Consider the following 24,991-nt stretch of genomic DNA (forward strand, 5'->3'; position numbering starts at 1 on the left):
TGGTGGTACAAAGCATAGGGGCTATAGAATCTCACAGTCCTAACACCTTTATACGCCTTGCCCATGAGATGAAAGCTCTCATGCCAGCCTTACATAATACTTCATGCTGGATATGTTCTCTGATGCCAGTGGATAGCCAAAAAGGTCTCCCTATGGTCCCTACTCCCCTCAGTGCAAGGAACATGACCTGGACTCCCTCCTGGAAGGACTCTTCAGGCACTCTAAACATAACCTGGAATGATACTGGAATTAAGAATAAAGGGTTCTTAAATGTTTGGAGGAGACTGGGACATTGGTGCCTCTTAAAAGGACCACTTGCTAATTCTAGCATTTTTGTTGGGATTAGCCAGTGCACATGGTATTATAACACCCCCCATAGTGGACTAGCTTATACACACACTAAGGAAGGATTTCAAATTACAAATGGTACGGATGTCTCTTTAATTCCTAGATGGATGAAGGTAAATACCACGGCATGTACACCTTCTTCCTCACACCTTTCCTATAACAGCTTTTCTTTACACTGTACCCGATGTTCCCCCGGACCCAATAATAGGTCCCTTTGCATATGCTCTGATCCAAATGGCCCAACCCTACCAATCAGTCCAGACCGATGGAATCGGTGGGACCGACCCCTATTCGGGGTATATTGGGTGTGTGGCAACAAAGCATACCTAGTCCTCCCTCCCTCGTGGAGTGGATCCTGCTATCTGGCCTGGTTAGAGCCACCTGTAGTTTATCGCGCCCACCTCCCAAGAGGGAAAATCAGAAATGTGAGGGCTGCTGAGGATAATGTTAAGGAATCTGTGGAGGAAAAATAGTCTAAGGCCTAAACTTTGGTCAAGTGAACTGTATGTAGCGTCGGGTGAACTGTATGTGTGGCCTGGAGGAAGAAGAAAAGGGGAGGAGAGTAAAAGGAGAAGGGTAGACAGAAATCATAAAAGCAGAACTAGCTGTAGACATTATAAAAAGTAGAATTAATCTTTGTAGCAGATTATGATGAATAGATGTCAGGTGACAGATCTCACCCCCCTACCTGGCGGGCTCTAAATGATTGGACAGGCGTTTGTGCAGGATCTGTTTTTGTTTGTGGCGGAGCCACCTGGCGAATTGGAGAAGGAGTAATGAGACTTCAGAGGGTTTTGGAGATAATGGCAAATACTACCGCCGATGCCCTGGTGGACTTGGAAACCGCACAGAGGAAACTAAGGCAGATGGTTCTCCAGAACTGCTTGGTTCTAGATATCTTACTGGCCTCTCAGGGAGGAACACGTGCAGTAATTGGGCAAGAGTGCTGCGTAAATGTTCCTAATGTTTATAACGCCACCTGGGACAGAGCAAACTACCTCAATAAGTTGGAGAACTGGAGAAGTCCTAGGAGACTGAGACAGTGAATGTTGTACCAGTTTTTTAAAAGGGTAAACAGGATAACACAGATAATTATAGGCCTGTCAATCTGATAGATGCCAGGCAAGATGATGGAGCAGCTGATACAGATAAAGAAGGGTGTGATGGGTTAGATCACAGAAAGCCCCTTGGGAACTGCCAAGTGATGTGCTAAGACTACTTCTGCCCCTGCTTTCCCTGACAGTCTGGGAATCCAGCACCCTGTCTTGCTGAGCCAGGCACGCCCGTCTGCTCCAACACAGACCCAGGGTCTGAACCAAGTGTCCAAAAGCTGCAGGCTTAACTGAAAGCAGCTAACAGAAGTGTTCCTGTCTTTAACACTCAGATGCTCAACTCCCAATGGGGTCCAAACCCCAAATAAATCCGTTTTACCCTGTATAAAGGTTATACAGGGTAAACACATACATTGTTCGCCCTCTATAACACTGACAGAGAGATATGCACAGCTGCTTGCCCCCCTCTCACCCCAGGTATTAATACATACTCTGGGTTAATTAATACAAATGATTTTATTAAATACAGAAAGTAGGATTTAAGTGGTTCCAAGTAGTAGCAGACAGAACAAAGTGAATTACCAAGTGAAATAAAATAAAACACGCAAATCTAAGCCTAATACAGTAACACAACTGAGTACAGATAAAAATCTCACGCTGAGAGATGTTTCACTACATTTCTTTCATAGACTGGACGCCAGGGCCGGCTCCAGGCACCAGCTTGGCAAGCAGGTGCTTGGGGCGGCCACTCCGGAGAGGGGCGGCACCTCCAGCTATTCGGCGGCAATTCGGTGGACAATCCCTCACTCCCGCTCAGAGCAAAGGACCTCCCACCGAATTGCCACCGTAGATCGCGATCGTGATTGCGGCTTTTTTTTGTTTTTGTTTTTGGCTGCCTGGGGCGGTAAAAACCCTAGAGCCGGCCCTGCTGGATGCCTTCCTAGTCTGGGCACAGTCCTTTTCCCTGGTACAGCCCTCATTCCAGCTCAGGTGGTAGCTAGGGGATTCCTCATGACTGGCAGCCCCCCTTTGTTCTGTTCCACCCACTTATATATCTTTTGCACAAGGCGGGAATCCTTTGTCCCTCTCTGGGTTCCTGTCCCCCCTTCTCAATGGAAAAGCACAAGGTGAAAGATGGATTCCAGTTCAGGTGACATGACAAGTCCCCATGTCTGCAGATGCCGTGGCTGAGTGAGAGCTGTTAGTGTGAGTCCCAGGCCGAGCACAGCCAGGCGACATGGCCCTGAGTTCTCACTCCCTGCCTGGGCTCCTCTGCTGATGTTTTATGGTCTGGGAAGAAAAGCTGTCTCCCAAACCCAGGCCAATGGAATTGGACTCCCTGCCAGCAAACCACGCATGCCTGCACCTCCCTCTCCGAGCCATTCAGTCCCCCCTGTGATGTTGCACTCTATATGATTTTATGAAAGTATGCTGATGAGTGTGAATATAATGTAACTCGAATATGCTTCATGCAAAAGGTCTCTTTTAAGGTATCATTACAAAGCTTATAATCTACTGAGTGCGGTCATCCTATTTGTATAAATGTACCACTCTTGTATCTGAAACTAGAAATATGAAATATAACCTGGCTGGCTCCCCCTCTTGTTGTCTCGTCTGTGTTTTCAGATTCTGCAGCCTTGGGCTTTGTTTTCCTCTCTACTCTTTTTGCTGTCCTGCAGGTGCAGGTCTGTGTAGTCGGTTTCTCACACCTGCTTGGGCAACTTTCAAGCCCCCATCTTTCTTGGCTGTCAGCCAAGTCTCGGCTGCGAGCAGTGTCCTTGGGCAGAGGCCAGCGTCTTATCTTCGGACTGAGCTTGCTAGCTGCAGTGTTGAGTTAATCCATTCTCTGCTCTTTTCTTTTTCTTCTCCCCCCTTTTCAGCCTCTTATAACCTACAAAGAAAAAGGAGGAGGCATCTGTCTGGAATACGGAAAGTTGCTCTTGGGTGTGCACCAACAGGAGAAACACATTGGGTGTTATCCATGAAAAATGAAACACAACATAGTTAGAAACATTAACAGTCTGTTGCAGTACGGTGGGCCAATGTACTGAAAACGTTTGTGGTCGTGATCTTAATGGTAAGTAGAGAGGCACCCTGGGGTAGCTGGTCCTCCAAACACATGCAGAGGTATTGGTAAACACATGGGCCTTAGTGGGGGCCTATCCCGATGCCTCCCCTTCCCAGCAGAGGTGTTGACCTACCTCGTAAAAGCGGCCTGGCGCTGCCTCCTTGTAACACAACATTTGAGGGGGCTCCATAGGCCACAGCTGCCAAGTGTTGCCCTCTGCAATCCATACGTGCTGAATGAGGATGTAGTCAGCACATACCACTTAGCCATGTCATTGGCGGGAGCCACCTCCCACACGTCGCGATGGACCACCCAGTCCCAGATAACACATGATGCCATATTCCCAGAATGCTAAGCCACAATTGCCCTCCTTCCCCTCCCTCCCCCCACCCCCGGCCAATGGATAATTGACCTTTTCTTTTACCAGGGCCAATTTTGGACACTGGTAAAATTAATAAAGGAGAACACCCGAGGATTCCCATAGCTACGTGCCACCATACATACATTGTATTACACTTGCCTGAAGCAGCAAGAGCGGTCCCACCACTCCTGTTCGGGGTGTCCCTGGCCTCTCGCTATTACTGCTTTGTCCTGTTAACAAAGCAAGGTGGAAAGGAAAAACACAACACAAATGTGCCAATCAGGGAAACTGAGACAAGGATGAAAACTCCCTAAATGATTAGTTGTCTCATTACAGCTCTGGCTTTCGTCATGGATGTTGTTTGCCTGGTTTCAGAGGTTAAAACAACCATATTACATCCCAAGATCAGTAATTGCTATTGCTTACCAAAGGGCTTCCCATTCCACTTCCACTCCAGGCCGCCACAGGAGGAACAGTGTTTGTCCTAATGGGATCCAAGGGAGGCGGGGGCCACCCACCAGGTATTTTGTTGTGGCCCTGCTGTGTCTATCCAGATGATGCACTGTTTCCAAGGCTCCTCCCCTCCAGCCTCACGCCACACTGTGGCTCGGGCCCCATCAGCAGCTGAAACTAGGGAGAGCCCCTGGAGGTATCTCCCTTCCTCATAATTATGATTATTTGGATAATCCCATGGCCATCTGGAAATCCGGATGGTCCAGGCAGGTGGCCGGTCCACAACCGAGGCCCACGACGCCCTGACCGGAAACCTAGGGAGAAACATACGTTTTGCGCTGATTGGCATGCGTCCATTTCAATTTGCCTGGTAGCTGAAGCTGGTACACTACCGGGGAGATGTGATTCACAATGGAGTACAGACCCACCCACATGGCGTCCAGAATGTGGGCCGCCTTCCCCAGCTTTTGCAACATTTCCTTGTCTCCAATTTGCCATCCCCAGACGTCTTTACTGACGATCTCCTTACATTTGGCCTTTTCCTTATCTAAAGAGGTCTCTACAGCTTCACGGGTTTCACATAGCTCCTTCCTCAACTGGTCAAAGCTGAGACTTTGGCTGTGGCAAACAGTAAATGTGATTATTGGTAAACACAATATTTACATTACATTTGCCTACTAGCGGGTTGCTAACAGTTCCATCCTCCCAAAATACTTCTTCCCAGGAATTAACACATACCCATTGCCCATTATACACTACTCTGATCTCATTATCCATTCATCCCACATACAGGGTCCTAGTAAAATGTCTTTACTACAGGGCTCTGGAGGCACAGGCAAGGACAAGCACACCCCTTTTGAGGAGTCCACTTGGTACAATCCTCTTTCATTTGCCATAATTGCCTTGTGGCTTCTGCTGAGTTTGAATGAATGCAGATTTCCTGGAGGCATTCTCTTTATCATTGATCCAAGCCAGGAGTGTCACATGCATCTTGTCAAGACAGCATGGGACATCGTTGTCCTTGGGGTCAAACCAATCCTTGTGTTTGCCTGTTCAGAAGCCCAGTACTTCCACAGCAGCTTTATAGATTGTTTCCTTGATGTTGACCCAGTCCTCCTCAATAGTGACTGGCTGCTCTGGACCTTCATTGTCAATGGCTAAGGAGGCATCAAGACTAAGTTGAAACAATGCTCATGTCTCGGGCATTTCAAGTTTACCTACATCCAACTTTTTCCAGCATACAGCAGAATGATGACCTTTTGGCAGACAGTGGCTCAATGATGGCCGACCTGCGTTCACAGCGATCATCGCTGTCAAGAAGTGTACGTACCGTGACAGACCCAGACCAGTGGGGTACAGGAGTCTGGTAGAGGGCAAATATACTGGTCACTGGATGAGTAGTTTTCTGTTCCCTGAGTGACCAGAGCAGGGGCTGCACTAGAGTAATCAGGAACCTGCTAGAACCAGTTAAGGCAGGCAGGCTAATTAGGACACCTGGAGCCAATTAAGAAGAAGCTGCTAGAATCAATTAAGGCAGGCTAATCAGGGCACCTGGGTTTTAAAAGGAGCTCACTTCAGTTTGTGGTGTGAGTGTGAGGAGCTAGGAGCAAGAGGTGCAAGGAGCTGAGAGTGAGAGGGTGTGCTGCTGGAGGACTGAGGAGCACAAGCGTTATCAGACACCAGGAGGAAGGTCCTGTGGTGAGAATAAGGAAGGTCTTTGGAGAAGGCCATGGGGAAGTAGCCCAGGGAGTTGTAGCTGTCATGCAGCTGTTACAGGAGGCACTATAGAGAGCTGCAGTCCACAGGGCCCTGGGCTGGAACCCGGAGTAGAGGGCGGGCCCGGGTTCCCCCAAACCTCCTAATTGACCTGGACTGTGGGTTCTTCCAGAGGGGAAGGTCTCTGGGCTGTTCCCCAACCCACATGGTAAATCTCTGAGGCAAGAAAATCAGCCAATAAGTGCAGGACCCACCAAGATAGAAGAGGAACTTTGTCACAGTACATGCCAGGATGCAAAGCATAGTTTCTGTTTAGTTGTTGATTTTCTTTTGTGACTGCAAAATTGGATATCCAGTCAGTCGCGGTTAACTGACAGGAGTCAGCTGAAACAAGCTGCATTTAGGGATTGTTTTCTCTACCCCTCTTCTTTGGAAGAAAGTGGCGCTGTTGGACACTGCTGGTATTTTTCCACTGGAAACAAAAGATTCCCACTTCATGTAAATTCTACTCAGGGCTGGGAAGTGAGTCAATCAGGGCTCTTCTCCATTGCCTCCCACCCAAGAAGGGTGAAAGGCTGAAAACACCTGAAGAAACAAAGGAACTAAGCTGCGGAAAGACAAGGGCTGAGTTAAGGCTGAGACGGGTCTAGCCCGTGAAGAGAAATACCTGCAACTCTAAGCTACAGACACTCTGCAATTTGCCTAAAACAACATTTAGGGTGAGAAATGACATGTTGTAACCTCTTTCTTTAGTGAATTAAGCTTAGGTGGCCTGTTTTGTTTTATTTCCTCAGTAATTTGCTTTGTTCTGTTTGCTATCCCTTATAATCACTTACAATTTATCTTTTGTAGTTAATAAACTTATTTCTTGTTTATTTCAACCCCCAGTTTGTGCAATTCATACCTGGGGTGGGGGCAAAAAGCTTTGCATATCTCCCTCTACGTTGAGGGAGGGTGCGATTTTATGAGCTCATGCTGTACAGATCTCTCTATACAGCGCAGGAGAATATTTTTTGGGTTTACACCCCGAAGGAGTTGTGCCCGTGAGTGCTGGGTAAAGTCCCGAGCTGAACCCTCCCACAGAGCTGATTTCAGTCTGTGTCTGCAGCGGGTGTGAGCTAAAGAAGGCTTGAGGGCCTGGCACTGCAGGACAGGGTGAGGAAGCCCAGGCTGGTCGAGGGGGAGGTGCCGAGTCTGTGGCTTTCAGGTACCACGCTTGCCCTGAATGAGCACCCAGTCCTCCAAGGTGGAGGGCTAGCCAGCAGGGTTGCGGCCAGGGAGCAGGGGCAATGGATCCAAGGATAGGGGATGCAATTGGGGAAAAATGGGGGTAAGGGATACCTCTCCTCTACCGGCCCCTCTGGACAAACTGCTAGGGCCCCGGGCTGGGACGCAGTGGAGTGGGTGGGCCTGCGTCCCCCCCTGCCACCCAATGTGTAGGTGGCCGTCTCCCCCTCTCCATGGCCGCTCAGAGCCAGGACCTTGGACTCCTAAACTTATTTGTTTGCTCAGCCCCTGCCTGAGCCACTGACTCTCTACTGTCACGTCCTGACCCAGGGCCTGGGCCTGCGTATTGAACTGTTTGCTCCGCCGTGTCTGACGGCCTGGGCTACTGACTGTTTGTTGCCCCATCCTGATCCAGGGCCGGGGCCTGCTAATCTTAAACTGTTCGCTCAGCCCCTGCCTGAGGGCCTGAGCTGCTGACTATTTGACACACCGCCAGGCTAATTCCCCGACTCACTGTCCTAAGGAGCGAGGCAGCCTGTTCCCCCACTGCCCCAGAGGGGGATAAGCCCCGGCTGAACCCCTACACGTGGTGGAGAATGTGGGCAGGATCCCCTGATCCTTGTGAGAAGGGATCTGCAGAGGAGTGGGCCCGAGCGACCATGGATAACGATGAGCTTATGAGGTTCTTAGCCGAAAGCCAACCACAGCAGCAGGCCGCCCAGCTCCAGCAGCAGCAGCTGGTCCAGCAGCTCGGGACCCAACAGCAACAGTTGATTTTGGAGCTGGGACGCCAGAACCGGGACCATCAGCAGCAATGCCTGCAGCAGTTGGCGACCTTGCTGCCCCGTCCTGCGGAGCCCCAGCCTGGGGGTGCCACTGGACCCCCCAGCCTAGCGCCTCCCATCTGATTGACCAAGATGGGCCCCAACAACAACCCAGAAACCTTTCTTGTGACTTTTGAAAGGGTGGCGTTAGTCGCAGGCTGGGCCCAAGACCCACGCGCTACTATCTTGGCCCTGTACCTGACCGGGACCATCCAAACCGTATATTGGGGCCTGTCCACGGACGCGGCATGGGACTACACCCGGGTCTGCCAGTGGTTGTCGGGGATTACCCAACCTTGGCCTTAGTTGATTCAGGCTGCGGCCAGACCTTGGTTCGTCAAAGCCTAGGCCTCCAAAGCAACATCCCAAGAAGCTCCTCAGGAAGGTGGGAGATTAGAATCTTCAAAGTTTTATTGTCTTTCTTAAATGGCTCCTTCAGGCTGATTGCCTACTGTCTGGTGGGCATTCCCAAGTACACACACATTTGGAATGGTTACAGAGTCAATATTCCTCACTTCAGATACAGAAATGACAGATGCATACAAATTGGATAATCACATTTAGTAAATCGTAACCTTTCTAATGATACCTCACATGACCCAGCTTCCATGGAATATATCTCAGTTATGCCGTATCCATATCATAACAATATTTCTATGACGAACATGGGGTGTGGCGTCACATTGGGTCCTTGTTCATGGGAAGTGTGGCACTCAAAAGTCACAGGATCGGCACCTCGCCCTTGAATTCCAAGATTTATCTGCCCCCCAGTGGAACCTACTCCCCTCCCAGAGGTGAGATAGAACCCAGAAGTCCTGATGGGATCTCTCTCTCTGCAGAGTTAGTAACAAAGTAAGAATGTTTATGCTCTCTGTATGTGTGTATATATATCTCCTCAATATATGTTCCATTCTATATGCATCCGAAGAAGTGGGCTGTAGTCCACGAAAGCTTATGCTCTAATACATTTGTTAGTCTCTAAGGTGCCACAAGTACTCCTGTTCTTCTTTTTGCAGATACAGACTAACACGGCTGCTACTCTAAAATCTGAAATGTTTCCCTTGTAGCTGGGGGGTGGGGGAAGGAAGGTGGAAATGATCCAGCAAGTGACAGAGGGGGGGAATAGAGGAGCAAGAACATGTGCGGGGCCTTGCGGGGGAAAAGGTAAAGCAGGGACAGAGCCTTTGACAGAAGAGGTGAGGAAGGGGTGGGGTGTCAGGGTCCAGTTACCAGCAATTAGAAATGTGGCAACCCACTGAATTGTACATAGACCAATTCCCCAGTTTGTCACTGTCAAGGCTGGATCCCCACTTTGAACTTTAGGGTACAAATGTAGGGGCCTGCATGAAAACTTCTAAGCTTAACTACCAGCTTAGCTCTGGTCCGCTGCCACCATCTCAAGGCTAATTTCCTTCCCTGGGTAGCCTTGAGAGACCTTCACCAATTCCCTGGTGAAAACAAATCCAAACCCCTTGGATCTTAAAACAAGGGGAAATTAACCATTCCCCTCCTTCCTCCCACCAACTCCTGGTGAATCAGTTCCAACCCCCCTGGGATCTACAACAGGGAGAAATTAACCATCCCCCCTCCTTCCTCCCACCAACACCTGGTGAATCAAGATCCAAACCCCTTTGGATCTAAAACAAGGAAAAATCAATCAGGTTCTTAAAAAGAAGGTTTTTAATTAAAGAAAAAGGTAAAAATCATCTCTGTAAAATCAGTATGGAAATTAACCTTACAGGGTAATCAAACTTAAAGAGCTCAGAGGACTCCCCTCTAGTCTCAGGTTCAAAGTACAGCAAACAAAGATAAACACTCTGGTAAAAGGTACATTTACAAGTTGAGAAAAACAAAGGAAAACTAACATGCCTTGCCTGGCTATTTACTTACAAGTTTGAAATAGGAGAGACTTGTTTAGAAAGATGTGGAGAACCTGGATTGATGTCTGGTCCCTCTCAGTCCCCGAGAACGAACACACTCCCAAACAAAGAACACAAACAAAAGCCTTCCCCCCCCAAGATTTGAAAGTATCTTGTCCCCTTATTGGTCCTTTAGGTCAGATGCCAGCCAGGTTACCTGAGCTTCTTAACCCTTTACAGGGAAAAGGATTTTGGAGTCTCTGGCCAGGAGGGATTTATAGTACTGTACACAGGACAGCTATTACCCTTCCCTTTATAGTTATGACACGCCCCCCAAATCACAGATAGTGTTGGATGTTCGGTTCCACACTGGCTGTGATTTCTTCCTGGAGTTCTAGGAGAAAACAGAGTTAATAAGACACATGTACCTTTAGACATACTACTGATTATATAAAAACTAACAATATGTTTCATTCCAAGAACAATTGTTAACCAGTTAACTCTGGGAAACTTTCCCGGGAGAGTGCATCAGCCACTTTGTTAGAAGCTCCCGAAATGTGTTGTATTTCAAAATCAAAATCTTGGAGAGCTAAACTCCACCGAAGAAGTTTTTTGTTATTTCCCTTGGCGGTATGAAGCCACTGTAGCGCAGCATGGTCTGTTTGTAGTTGGAAACGCCGTCCCCAAACATATGGGCGTAGCTTTTCCAGCGCGTACACAATGGCATAGCATTCCTTTTCGCTGATTGACCAATGGCTTTCCCTCTCAGACAGTTTCTTACTGAGAAATACGACAGGATGGAATTCTTGATCCGGTCCTTCCTGCATTAAAACTGCTCCCACGCCTCGCTCGGACGCATCTGTGGTTACTTGGAACGGTTTGTCAAAGTCTGGGGCCCTTAGCACAGGGTCAGACATGAGTGTTGCCTTAAGCTGGTTAAAGGCCTTTTGACACTCATCAGTCCACTGAACTGCATTTGGCTGTTTCTTTCTGGTTAGGTCTGTCAGCGGGGCGGCGATTTGGCTGTAGTGGGGTACAAATCGCCTATAATATCCAGCCAAGCCTAAGAAGGATTGGACCTGTTTCTTAGACTTTGGAACCGGCCACTTTTGGATAGCATCCACTTTGGCCTGTATGGGATTTATAGTTCCTTGACCCACCTGGTGCCCCAGGTAAGTCACTCTGTTTTGGCCTATTTGACACTTTTTAGCCTTAACAGTTAGTCCTGCCTGCTGGATGCGCTCGAAAACTTTTTCCAGGTGCTCCATGTGCTCTGCCCATGAATCAGAAAAAATGGCCACATCATCGAGGTAGGCAACTGCAGATTCTCCCAATCCCGCTAGGAGACCATCTACAAGTCTTTGGAAGGTGGCGGGTGCATTTCGCAACCCGAAAGGGAGTACATTGAATTCATACACCCCTGCCTGGGTGACGAAGGCTGACCTTTCCTTAGCGGGTTCATCTAGTGGTACTTGCCAGTACCCCTTGGTTAAGTCTAAAGTAGAGATGAATTGGGCATGTCCCAATTTCTCCAATAGCTCATCTGTGCGTGGCATTGGATAGTTGTCAGGACGAGTTACAGCATTTAGCTTACGGTAGTCCACGCAAAAGCGTATTTCCCCATCTGGTTTGGGAACTAGAACCACTGGAGATGCCCATGCACTCTTAGAGGGGCGGATTATACCCATCTGTAGCATGTCCTGGATCTCCCTTTGTATAGCAGTTTTGGCATGAGGTGACTCCCGGTAGGGTGGGGTTCTAATAGGGTGAGCATTACCTGTGTCAATGGAGTGGTATGCCCGTTCGGTCCATCCTGGAGTGGCTGAGAAAATTGGTGCAAAGCTTGTGCACAGCTCCTTGATCTGCTGTCGCTGCAGACGTCCAAGGGTCGTGGAGAGGTTCACCTCTTCCACGCCACCATCCTTTTTTCCTTCGTAGTAGACACCTTCAGGCCACTCCGCGTCATCTGTTTCCTGGGCTGTAAACTGGCAAACGTTTAATTCTCTGGAATAAAAGGGCTTAAGAGAATTAACATGGTATACCTTAGGCTTTATGTTGGAGGTGGGGGAGGCTATGAGATAGTTAACAGCTCCTAGGCGCTCCTGGACCGTGAATGGTCCTTCCCACGACGCTTCCATTTTATGGGCCTGGAGCGCCTTTAAGACCATGACTTGGTCTCCTACTTTGAAGGACCGTTCTCTGGAATGTTTATCATACCAGGCCTTTTGCTCTTCCTGAGCATCCTTTAGGTTTTCTTTAGCAAGGGCCAAAGAATGTCGGAGGGTGTTTTGTAGGTTGCTTACAAAGTCTAGAATGTTTGTTCCTGGAGAAGGCGTAAACCCCTCCCATTGCTGCTTCACCAACTGTAATGGCCCCTTAACCTCACGGCCATACACAAGTTCAAATGGTGAAAACCCTAAACTGGGATGTGGTACAGCCCTGTAGGCAAAAAGCAACTGCTGCAACACGAGGTCCCAATCATTGGAGTGTTCATTTACAAATTTACGTATCATGGCCCCCAAAGTTCCATTAAACCTCTCCACCAGGCCATTGGTTTCATGGTGGTAAGGGGTGGCAACCAAGTGATTCACCCCATGAGCTTCCCACAGGTTTTCCATGGTTCCTGCCAGGAAGTTAGTTCCCGAATCTGTAAGGATGTCGGAGGGCCAACCTACCCTGGCAAAAATGTCTGTTAATGCCTGGCACACACTTTTAGCCCTGGTGTTGCTTAAGGGTACTGCTTCCGGCCATCGGGTAGCAAAATCCATGAAAGTCAGTACGTACTGCTTTCCTTTGGGTGTCTTTTTTGGGAAAGGACCCAGAATATTCACAGCTACGTGCTGAAATGGGACCTTAATTATGGGTAGTGGCTGGAGAGGGGCTTTAACCTGGTCTTGGGGCTTTTCCACTCGTTGGCACACCTCACAAGACCGGACATAATTAGCAACGTCCTTGCCCATTCCCTCCCAGTGGAAGGACTTCCCCAACCGGTCCTTGGTTCTGTTCACCCCAGAATGGCCACTGGGATGATCGTGGGCTAAGCTCAAGAGCTTTACCCGATACTTAGTGGGAACTACCAACTGTCTTTGAGGATGCCAGTTTTTCTGGTGCCCACCAGAAAGAGTCTCCTTGTATAAAAGTCCTTGTTCTATAACAAACCGGGATGGGTTAGAAGAGCTGAGAGGCGGTGGGGTGCTCCACGCCGCCGCCCAAACTTTCTGAAGGCTGTTATCTGCTTCCTGCTCGGCCTGGAACTGTTTCCTTGATGCTGGAGACATCAGTTCCTCCTTGGATTGTGGACTGGGGCTTGGTCCCTCTGGAAGCGATGCAGGTGCTGGGGCTGTTTCCATTGACTGTGATCCGCTGTCCACTGGTGCACTATGTGGTATCTCAGGCTCTGGCTGAGCCTCTTGGGTAGGGTTATCTGCTGCTTCCGCCAGGTCAGGCTCGCTGGTGCCCTCTGGCGTTGGAGTTGTAGACGGGTTTGCAAGCGCTGGACTCAGGGCTGGCAATGGTCCTGGTGCTGGTTGCGTTGCCAGTTCCGGTTCTGGGACTGGCTTTGGCTGGGTCTCTGGGATTGGATTCACTACGGCTGTTGCAGTCGTTGGCAGGGGATCCGGTTCCACCACCTTTGTCTGGGTCTCTGGTAAGACAGACGGGGCCCTGGTGGACGGCTCAGGAACAGGGATGGGGGTGAAAGCTTGCTTAGCCTTTGCTACTTCCAGTTCATGCTTCCTTTCTTTTTCTCTCTCCTCCATCTCTTTTTTTTTTCAGCTCCATTTCTTTTTCTTTCAGCTTCATCTCTCTCTTGTGGGCCTCCTCTTTGGCTTTTTCTTCTCTTTTTCTCTGCTGTGTCTTGAGTTTTGTTAATTGAAGCAGTCTCTGATGTTTTCTTTCATTTTCTTCTGCTTTTAGTTTGGCCAGTTCTATTTTTTTAGCTACTTCTTTGGTAGTCATTTTCCTGTTTTCTTGTGCTGGGTCACCCCCTCTGCAGTTGACTGAAACTGGGAAGCTCTCAGCTCTGGCTGCTGCTGAGTTAACAGAGACTTTCTAACTAGCTACTCCCGAGGATGTAAAAAGAAAAAAAAACAATTCAGCTTGTAAATTCCCTTTACCTTTGTTTGCCCATTTGAACACTTCTCTTAACAAAGGACCTGTTAAAAAAACTTAACACCTCTGCCTTCAGGCAAGGAGAGATAAGATATGCATCTATCTACCTCCAGCTCGGCTTTCCAAGCAGCTAGAAGGAAAAAAAAATCTCACTGGCTTTTGGGTTTAAAATGATTCCACCGCTCTTCCACCCTGTCAAGGCTGGATCCCCACTTTGAACTTTAGGGTACAAATGTAGGGGCCTGCATGAAAACTTCTAAGCTTAACTACCAGCTTAGCTCTGGTTCCGCTGCCACCATTTCAATGGATTCCCTCCCTGGGAAGCCTTGAAAAACCTTCACCAATTCCCTGGTGAATACAGATCCAAACCCCTTGGATCTTAAAACAAGGAAAAATCAATCAGGTTCTTAAAAAGAAGGCTTTTAATTAAAGAAAAAGGTAAAAATCATCTCTGTAAAATCAGTATGGAAATTAACCTTACAGGGTAATCAAACTTAAAGAGCTCAGAGGACTCCCCTCTAGTCTCAGGTTCAAAGTACAGCAAACAAAGATAAACACTCTAGTAAAAGGTACATTTACAAGTTGAGAAAAACAAAGGAAAACTAACACGCCTTGCCTGGCTATTTACTTACAAGTTTGAAATAGGAAAGACTTGTTTAGAAAGATGTGGAGAACCTGGATTGATGTCTGGTCCCTCTCAGTCCCGAGAAGGAACACACTCTCAAACAAAGAACACAAACAACAGCCTTCCCCCCCAAGATTTGAAAGTATCTTGTCCCCTTATTGGTCCTTTAGGTCAGATGCCAGCCAGGTTACCTGAGCTTCTTAACCCTTTACAGGGAAAAGGATTTTGGAGTCTCTGGCCAGGAGGGGTTTTATAGTACTGTACACAGGACAGCTATTACCCTTCCCTTTATAGTTATGACAGTCACGCTGACACAGCACAGTAAGGTCAGGAAAGGATCTAATGTCTTTTTTGACTGTCCAGTAAGTGATCCAGGGAAGGGGGTCCAGCACCATGTCACCAGCCAGCTCTGCACAGAGCTCGGTCTGAGAGCCAGAGCACCAGGAGAAAACTTTACATCCCTTTATGAGCAAGTAGCTGGAGCAGCCTGTCGCGGATCTGTTTGGTCCTCACCCCGTAGATGATGGGATGTAGCATGGAGGGCATGAGCAGGTACGCGTTGGCCATGAGAATGTGAAAATGCAGGGGCACATTGTGGCCAAACCGGTGCATGAGGAGAGAGAAGATAGCTGGAATGTAAGAGGCTAAAATGACACAGAGGTGGGAGCCACAGGTCCCAAAAGTCTTGAGCCGGGCGTCCTTTGTGGGGAGGCTGAAGATGGCCCTGAGGATCTGGATATAGGACATGGCGATACAAAACACATCCAGAGCAGTCACCAAGAATGCCACAGAGAGGCTGTAGTAACTACTGACACGAATGTCGGCACAGGCCAGCTTCATCACGGCCATGTGCTCACAGAACAAGTGTGGGATAATGTTGGTTCTGCAATATGGCCACTGCCTCGCCAGGAAAGGATAGGGCAGAATGAGCATGCCACCACGCAGCAGCAAAGCCAGGCCAATCTTGGCCACCACAGGGTTAGTCAGGATGGTGGAATGTCTCAGGGGATCGCAGATGGCCACGTAGCGATCAAAAGCCATGGCCACAAGGATCCCAGAGTCAATCACTAAGCAGCAGTGAATGAAATACATCTGCGTAAGGCAGGCACTGAAACTGATCTCCATGGAATTGAACCAGAAGATGCTCAGCATTTTGGGTAGGGTGGATGTGGACAGGACCAGGTCGCTGACGGCCAGCATGCAGAGGAAATAGTACATGGGCTCTTGGAGGCTCGGCTTCTGCTTCACAATGAACAGGATGGTGAAGTTCCCCAAGATGGCTATTATGTACATGGTGCAGAAGGGGATGGAGATCCAGATATGGGCCATCTCCAGGCCAGGAATGCCCAGCAGGATGAAAGTGGAGGGGTTGGTGAAATCGGTTGTGTTGGAATCAGACATGCAGTAAGGGAGAAGATGTCCAACTCTGAAGCAGAACGGTGTCTCCTTCATGTAGCGTACGTTCCTCTGACGTCCTGTATGTGCCCATCCAGTGCAAATGCCTGGATGGAGAGACAATGTTAATATGAGATATTACATACACTACTGGTGGGTAAAGCAGATTGGTCGCTCTTCACACACTGAACAATGACATTTTCATTATTCAGAGAAAGGAATTATGAAGAACTGGCCCTATTAATCCCAATTCTATATTTGATGGTGCTCCATGCATCAATAATTCTACATGTCTTGGTGTGGGAAACATTAATAGGCACCAGCAGGAACCACGGGTGTGGATACTGGTTATCCATTATTGTTCCGTAATGCAATGAAAGCCAGGCTAGAGAGTCCATGCTGTAGGGAGTTCCCCATTCACCCAGTTGCTCAAAACCTGAGATTATAAAAAAAAAACCCTTTTGCCAAGACATGTGCCAGGGAGAAACATCCCAACTAGAACAGACCTCTGGGAAAAGACCATGTGCTCAGTTTTAGTCACTCAGTCTCTAAAAAGGCTACAGCATTATAAAGGCGATTTCCGAGACAGGCTATGAGAATGGGGAAGGCTGTCATATGCAGACAAACTGATAATTCTGGGACTGTTTAGTTTAGAGAAAAGCAACAGAGAGTCGTGTGGCACCTTATAGACTAACAGACGTATTGGAACATAAACTTTCATGGCTGAATACCTGCTTCATCAGACGCAGTTTAGAGAAGAGACAAAGAAGGGGGCAGTTGATAGAGGAGAGGAATATAAAGAAAAGAACTGATTACATTTAATTGGACAAAGAGAGAACAGTTCCCAACCAGTAACATCTATAGACACAGTGCTTCAAAAGGGCTAATTCACCAAAGCTGAAGAAAATTATCAAGAAAACTGATTGGGATGAAAATATTAGATAGAAAAATTGGACTGAAACTTGGGAGTTCTTTAAGAAGAGTTTATTGGATAGCTAAATAGACACAATTCCACAACCGATTCAGTGGCCAAGTGAAGGCAGGAATTTGGGGGGGGAAAGCAATATATACAAATGGGAAAAGGGAAAATAGATTGCAAGCAATACAAATTGGAAGTTATGAAAATTGCTAAAGGACGTTACTAACCAGGGAAATATCCATGCTTGGCAAGGCTAAGGATAACAAAAAGTTCGTTATTAAGTATATTAAGAACAAAAGAAATCCTAGAAAAGGTTTAGGACAATTCTTAGAGGGAGAATGGAAGCTTATTAATGTTGTAGAAAACGTAGATGTGTTGCAGAAATAGTTTTGTTCTGCATTTGGAAAGAAGCAATATGAGGTACTCATATCACATGAAGTGCTGAAATAGTCCCCAGTCCATTGGCTGCCAAGGAGAATGTTAAAAAGCATGTAGAGTAGAACCTTAGAGTTACAAACACCAGAGTAACGAACTGACCGATCCACCTCACATCCTCTTCGGAAGTGGAAGTGCGCAATCTGTCAGCAGCAGAGCCAAAAAAAAAAGGCAAATACACGACAGTTTTGTGTTAAATGTAAAGTATTTTAAAAAAGGGAATTTTAAAAAAAGATGATTTCACAAGGTTAGGAAACAATGGAAAAGCTGGTATGAGATTAGTTTAAAAAAAAGTTTAGGAATATAATTAATGCCAGTAAACAACATGGTTTATGGAAAACAGGTCTTGTCAAATCAAACTGATTTCATCCTTTAATGAGAGTACATATTTCATTGATCAAATGCACTGCGCAGATGCAATGAACTTCAATTTCTCAGAGACATTGTATTCAGTAGGGGAAAACATTCAGATAAAAAATGAACAATCTACAATATCGGTAGAGCACATGTAAAGTGGATTAAAAACTGGCTAACTGACAGATCTCAGAAATCAGTGTCAAGGGGGTGAATGGGGGTGTTTCTAGTGGGGTTCTGCAAGGATCAGTTCTTGGCCCGATGATCATCAATGATCTGGAAGGAAATAGAAAATCACTGGTTACAATGAGGAGGCCAGGTTGGGCACACCGATTGATCGGGAGCATAGGCCATACAAACAAAATGTTTTAATACAGTCACATGAAAAGTTATTGTCTCAGAAGAGGGAATGCAGGCCGGATCCACAGACTAGGGCACTGTATGATGGAACACAGGCACCCTGAAAAGGCTTTAGGGGTCATTGTGGACAACCAACTCATTGTGAGCTCGAAGTGCGATGCTGTGGCCAAAAGCACTGATGTGATCCTTGGATGCATAAACAGGGGAGTGGTGAGCTGGAGCAGGGGAAGGATTTTATCTCTGCACATGGCATTGGTGAAACCAACTGCGACCAGTTCTGGGGTCCACATTTCAAAAAGGCTGTTGAAAAATTGAAGAGGGTGCAGAAAAGAGCCACAAAAATTATTGGTGTCTCGAGAAAATGCCGGACAGTGAGAGACTAAAAGGGCATCGCATATTTAACTTATCAAAAGACGTTCAAGCGGAGACTTTTATGGGGTGAAAAACATTGGTAAAGCGGAGAAAGGCAGAGCAAGACCCAATGGCTGGAAGCTGAAGCCAGACAAATTCCAGCTGGAAATAAGGGCCAAATGTTTAACACTGAGGGTGATTAACCTTTGGAACAAACTGCGAAGGGAAGTGGTGGATTCTCCAACTCCCCCTGTCGGCAGACCCAGGCTGGATGCTTTTCTGAAAGATCTGCTTGAGGGCTTGTCTACACTTAAAATGCTACAGTGGTGCTGCTGTAGCGCTTCAGTGTAGACACAACTTACATCGACGTCAGGGGTTCTCCCATCCACGTAGGTAGCTCACCTCCCCGAGAGGTGGTAACTAGGTCAATGGAAGAATTCTTCCATTGACCTCATACTGTCTTCACTGGGGTTAGGTTAATACAGAGACATCTCTCTGGGGTGTGGATTTTTTTGCTATTGCACAGGAAGAAAACGCAGTTGTGGGTTGCATTAACAAAGGCAGAGCATGCAAGTCTCCGGAGGTGATAGTATTCCTCTACTCAGCGCTGGTTAGGCCTCAGCTGGAGCATTGTGACCAGTTTGGGTCATCAGTGTATAGGAAGGATGGAGAGAAACTGGAAAGGATCCAGAGGTGACAGACAAATATGATCCAAGGGATGGAATTCATGCCATACAAGCAAAGGCTGAAGGAACTGGGAATGTTTAGTTTGGAAAAGAGGAGATTGAACAGGGACATGACCGTGGTCTTCAGCTACTTGAAAGGCTGCCATAAAAAGATGGAGAAAAGTTGTTCTGTCACCACAGTGGGTGGGACAAGAGTCAATGGGTTCAAACTACCGCAGAGCAGATTTAGATGAAATCTCAGGGAAAACTTCCTGACTGTAACAACAGGAGGACAATGGAACAGAGGCCTTGGGAGGTCGTTCTGGCTCCTTCGCTGGAGGTTTTCCAAGGGAGGCTGGATCCTCATCTGTCTGGGATGGTTTTGATACAACAAATCCTGCATCGTGGCAGGGAGTTAGCGTAGCTGACCCTTGCAGTCCCTTCTGACCCTGTGGCTGTGATTCTACAATGTAAAATCCTAGTGTGGACCAGGCCTTAGTCAGAAACAAGTTACTGAGCTCAATATAGGGGTAATTGGGTTAAGTTTCATGGCCTGTGTTATACAGGTCAGACAGGATGATCTAATGGTGCCTTCTGACATTGAACCCAACAAATTCATTGATAACGAAAAGATAAAGATCAGACATTAATATTTACTCTGTCTCACAACACAGAAGCAAGGAAATATTCAATTACACTGGAAATCTGAACATATAAAACTGAGAAAAAAACCTTGTTAACATAATCCATATTTGGCCTGTGGAACTCCTTGTCACAGACATTATTGGAGAAGAGCTTAGCTGAATGGGATACACAAATGGATTGGCCATTGTAAGTGGTGCTGGTGGCACCATGGTTAGTGGTTAAAAGTTTGCCAAATTTTAAGCATTTGGACTGAAATTTCCCATCCTGGGTGTCTGCTTCTGGCTGAATTATTACGTGAAAGTTTCAGGCATAACAGTTCAGCCAACTTCTCAAATGAAGCTAGGAGAGAAGATGTCTTGCCCATGTTGAAAAATTCTTAGAATTGTTCCAGTGAGGCGCCCTAGCACCTCCATGCTCTCCAGCAGATAAAAGTGAGGTAACAGTCGTCCCACCCTACGCCCCCTTAACAGCCAGAGCACTGATATGTAAGAGCAGGAGGTGACAGTGTCTGTGCATTAACACACAGCTGGCTCCTGAGGTCTTTAATCAGTTTTTACTCCAAGGGGTGTTTTGCCTCAGTGGGGCCTGAGCAAACTACAAGCCATGGCCTCAGAATTTGGCCTTGTATTGTCATCTACTCACACCTTTCATCCTGAGGGATCCACTGTGCCACTGAAAGCAGCCACCTAAGGGCTAGAGGGCATCAGCCATCAGCCGGGGCAGGAGGGAGTGCAGAGAAGGAGCTAGCGAACAGAAGCGGCTAACAGGGACTTCTCGAGGTGATGGAGGAGCGGTGACGTGACCCTTGGGGTACGTTTGTTGTCCATAGTGTATGGATCTGTGTTTGTGATGTGCTTGCTGCTTGACTGAAATTACCGTGCGCTCTCTTTGTTTGTTTGGGGGACCGTGTGCTGACCGTGTGTGTGCTGAGCTTAGCGGCCTGCTAGGCTGAGTGCTGAGAGCTTCTTAACGAGGCTGCGATCCCTAAGTCTTTTAGCACCATCAACCCTTAACCGGGGGCGGGGCTACTCAGGGCTACTCAGGGAGACCAGGGCTTTAAAAAGCCGGCTCTCAAGCGACCAGAAGAGCTACAAACAGCAGCGGCTAACGGGGAGTTTGGTGAAGGAGTTTAGAGGGGGAGTGTGAGCAGGGGAGAGAACTCAACATTCTTTAAACTTAAAAGACAAGACCACCCCAAGACCTCAACGGGAGCAGAGGGAAACCTTCCCATAGTTGGGACCCTCCTTCCAGATGGTGCTGGGATTACCTCTCGCACTGAGGTTGCCTCTCTGGGGGAGGGAACTCCAGTTGCTAGGACAAGGCAGGTGTTAGTAATGGGAGATTCAATCATTAGAAACATAGATAGCTGGGTTTGTGATGACCGGGAGAACCGTATGGTGACTTGCCTGCCTGGTGTGAAAGTTGCGGATCTCTCGAGGTATCTAGACAGACTTATGTGTAGTCCTGGGGAGGAGCCGGTGGTCGTGGTACATGTAGGTACCAATGACATAGGGAAGGGTAGGAGAGATGTCCTGGAGGCCAAATTTAGGCTGCTAAGGAAGAAACTGAAATCCAGGACCTCTATGGTGGCATTCTCAGAAATGCTCCCAGTTCCACGTGCAGGGCCAGGTAGGCAGGCAGAGCTTCAGAGTCTCAATGGGTAGATGAGATGATGGTGTAGGGAGGAGGGGTTTAGATTCATTAGGAACTGGGGAAACTTCTGGAATAGGGGGAGCCTGTACAGGAAGGATGGGCTCCACCCAAACCAAAGTGGAGCCAGACTGCTGGCACTAAACATTAAAAAGGTTGCAGAGCAGTTTTTAAACTAGGAGATGGGGGAAAGCCGACTGCTGCAGAGGAGCATGTGGCTCGGACAGAGACTTCTCTCAGGGGAGAGTCTAATGATAGAGATTCTCCAGGTTATAGACAGGAGCAGAGGATGGAGGAGGATAATGTAAGGGCCAGATCAGATGATAAACATTCACATAAAGAATCGGACAAATCAGAAAAGGGCAGACAAATAAACAATGACAAGTTTTTAAAGTGTCGTACACAAATGCTAGAAGTCTAAATAATAAGATGGGTGAACTAGAGTGCCTCGTGATAAAGGAGGATATTGATATAATAGGCATCACAGAAACCTGGTGGACTGAGAGCAATCAATGGGACACAATCATTCTGGGGTACAAAATATATCAGAAAGACAGAACAGGTTGTGCGTGGAGGGGAGTGGCACTATATGTGAAAGAAAATGTAGAATCAAATGAAGTAAAAATCTTAAATGAATCCACATGTTCCATAGGATCTCTATGGATAGTAATTTCATGCTCTAATAAGAATATAACATTAGGGATCTATTATCGACCCCCTGACCAGGACAGTGATAGTGATGATGACATGCTAAGGGAAATTAGAGAGGCTATCAAAATAAAGCACTCAATAATAGTGGGGGATTTCAATTATCCCCATATTGACTGAGTACATGTCACCTCAGGACAAAATGCAGAAATAAAATTTCTCGATACTTTAAATGACTGCTTCTTGGAGCAGCTGGTACGGGAACCCACCAGAGGACAGGCAATTATTGATTTAGTCCTAAGTGGAACACAGGACGTGATCCAAGAGGTGAATATAGCTGGACCGCTTGGTAATAGTGACCATAATATAAATAAATTTAATAATGCTGTGGCAGGAAAAACACCACAGTGGCCCAACACTGTAGCATTTAATTTCAGAAAGGTGAACTACAAAAAATGAGCAGGTTAGTTAAACAGAAATTAAAGGGTACAGCACCAAACATGAAATCTCTGCAAGCTTCATGGAAACTTTTTAATAACAGCATAATAGGGGCTCTACTTAAATGTATCCCCAAATTAAAAAACACAGTAAGAGAACCAAAAAAGTGCCACCGTGGCTAAACAACAAAGTAAAAGAAGCAGAGAGAGACAAAAAGGCATCCTTTAAACAGTGGAGGTTAAATCCTAGTGAGGAAAATAGAAAGGAGCATAAACACTGGCAAGTGAAGTGTAAAAATATAATTAAGAAGGCCAAAAAACTATTTGAAGAACAGCTAGCCAAAGACTTAAAAAGTAATACCAAAAACAAATTTAAGTACATCAGAAGCAGGAATCCCGATGAACAATCAGTGCGGCTACTGGACAATCTTGGTGCTAAAGGAGCCATCAAGGACGATAAGGCCATTGTGGAGAAACTAAATGAAATCTTTGCATCGGTCTTCACGGCTGAGGATGTGAGGGAGATTCCCAAACCTGAACCATTCTTTTTACGTGACAAATCTGTGGAACTATCCCAGATTGAGGTATCATTAGAGGAGGTTTTGGAACAAATTGATAAATTAAACAGCAATGTCACCTGGACCAGATGGGATTCACCGAAGAGTTCTGAAGGAGCTCAAATGTGAAATTGTACAACTATTAACTGTGGTTAGTAACCTATCATTTAAATCAGCTTCTGTACCAGACGACTGGAGCATAGCTAATGTAACGCCCATTTTTTTAAAGGGCTCCAGAGGTGATCCCAGCAATTACAGACTTTTAAGCTTGACTTCAGTACTGGGAAAACTGGTTGAAACTATAATAAAGAACAATATTGTCAGACACATAGATGAACATAATTTGTTGAAGAAGAGTTAACATGGTTTTGATATAGGGAAATCATACCTCACCAATCTACTAGAATCCTTTGAGGGAGTCAACAAGCATGTGGATAAGGGGGATCCAGTGGATATAGTGTACTTAGATTTTCAGAAAGCCTTTGACAAGGTCCCTCACCAAAGGCTCTTATGCAAAGTAAGATGCCATTGAATAAGAGAGAAGGTGCTCTCATGGATTTGTAACTGGTTGAAAGATAGGAAACAAAAGGTAGCAATAAATGGTCAGTTTTCAGAATGGAGAGAGGTAAATAGTGGTGTCCCCCAGGGGTCTATTCTGGGACCAAAGATATTTAACATGTTCATAAACGATCTGGAAAAAGGGGTAAATAGTGAGGTGGCAAAACTTGCAGATGATACAAAATTACTGAAGATAGTTGAGACCCAGGCAGACTGCGAAGAGCTACAAAAGGATCTCTCGAAACTGGGTGACTAGGCAACAAAATGGCAGATGAAGTTTAATGTTGATAAATGCAAAGGAATGCACATTGGAAAGCATAATCCCAACTATACATATAAAATGATGGGGTCTAAATTAGCTGTCACCACTCAAGAAAGAGATCTTGTAGTCATTGTGGACAGTTCTCTGAAAACATTTACTCAAATGTGCAGCGGCCGTCTAAAAAGCAGACAGAATGCTGGGAATAATTAAGAAAGGGATAGATAATGAGTCAGAAAATATCATGTTGCTTCTATATAAATCCATGGTACGCCCACATCTTGAATACTGTGTGCAGATGTGGTCACCCTATCTCAAAAATATATATTGGAATTGGAAAAGGTTCAGAAAAGGGCAACAAAAATGATTAGATGTATGGAACGGCTTCCATATGCGGAGAGATTAATAAGACTGGGACTTTTCAGCTTGGAAAAGAGACGGCTAAGGGGAGATATGATTCAGGTGTCTAAAATCATGACTGGTGTAGAAAAAGTAGATAAGGAAGTGTTGTTTACTACTTCTCATGACACAAGAACTAGGGGTCATGAAATGAAATTAATAAGCAGAAGATTTAAAACAAATAAAAGGAAGTATTTGTTCACACAATGCAGAGTCAACCTGTGGACCTCCTTACCAGAGGCTGTTGTGAATCATAGAATATGAGGGTTAGAAGGGACCTTAGGAGGTATCTAGTCCAACCCCCTGCTCAAAGAAGAAACAATCCCCAGACAGATTTTTGCCCCAGATCCTTAAATGGCCCCCTTAAGGATTGGGCTCACAACCCAGGGTTTAGCAGGCCAATCCTTAAACCACTGAGCTATCCCTCCCCCCTTGAAAGCCAAGACCATAACAGGCTTCAAAAAAGAACTAGGTAAATTCATGGGGGTAGGTCCATCAATGGCTATGAGCCAGGATGGGCAGGAATGGTGTCCCTAGCCTCTGTTTGCCAGAAGCTGGGAATGGGTGACAGGGGATGGATCACTTGATGATTCCCTGTTCTGTTCATTGCCTCTGGGGCCTGTCACTGGCCTCGGTCGCAAGACAGGATACTGGGCCAGATGGACCCTTGGTCTGACCCAGTAGGGCCATTCTGATGTTCTTATGACATTTTGGAC

The 24,991-nt window shown here is 46.7% G+C and overlaps 1 protein-coding gene across 1 annotated transcript; it reads right to left on the reverse strand.

Moving 5' to 3' along the window:
- Positions 1 to 15,096: 15,096 nt before the first annotated feature.
- Positions 15,097 to 16,044, reverse strand: LOC117873332 (olfactory receptor 52M1-like). The gene has a single exon (XM_034762584.1). It carries the CDS (start codon positions 16,042 to 16,044, stop codon positions 15,097 to 15,099), a length of 948 nt encoding a protein of 315 aa, XP_034618475.1.
- Between the last annotated feature and the right edge of the window lie 8,947 nt (positions 16,045 to 24,991).

This window comes from Trachemys scripta, chromosome 1, assembly GCF_013100865.1.
Source record: "Trachemys scripta elegans isolate TJP31775 chromosome 1, CAS_Tse_1.0, whole genome shotgun sequence".
Lineage (NCBI taxonomy): Eukaryota > Metazoa > Chordata > Testudines > Emydidae > Trachemys > Trachemys scripta.

Coding starts and splice junctions, on each gene's coding strand:
- LOC117873332 (XM_034762584.1), bottom strand. CDS start 16,044: ATGTCTGATTCCAACACAACCGATTTCACCAACCCCTCCACTTTCATC.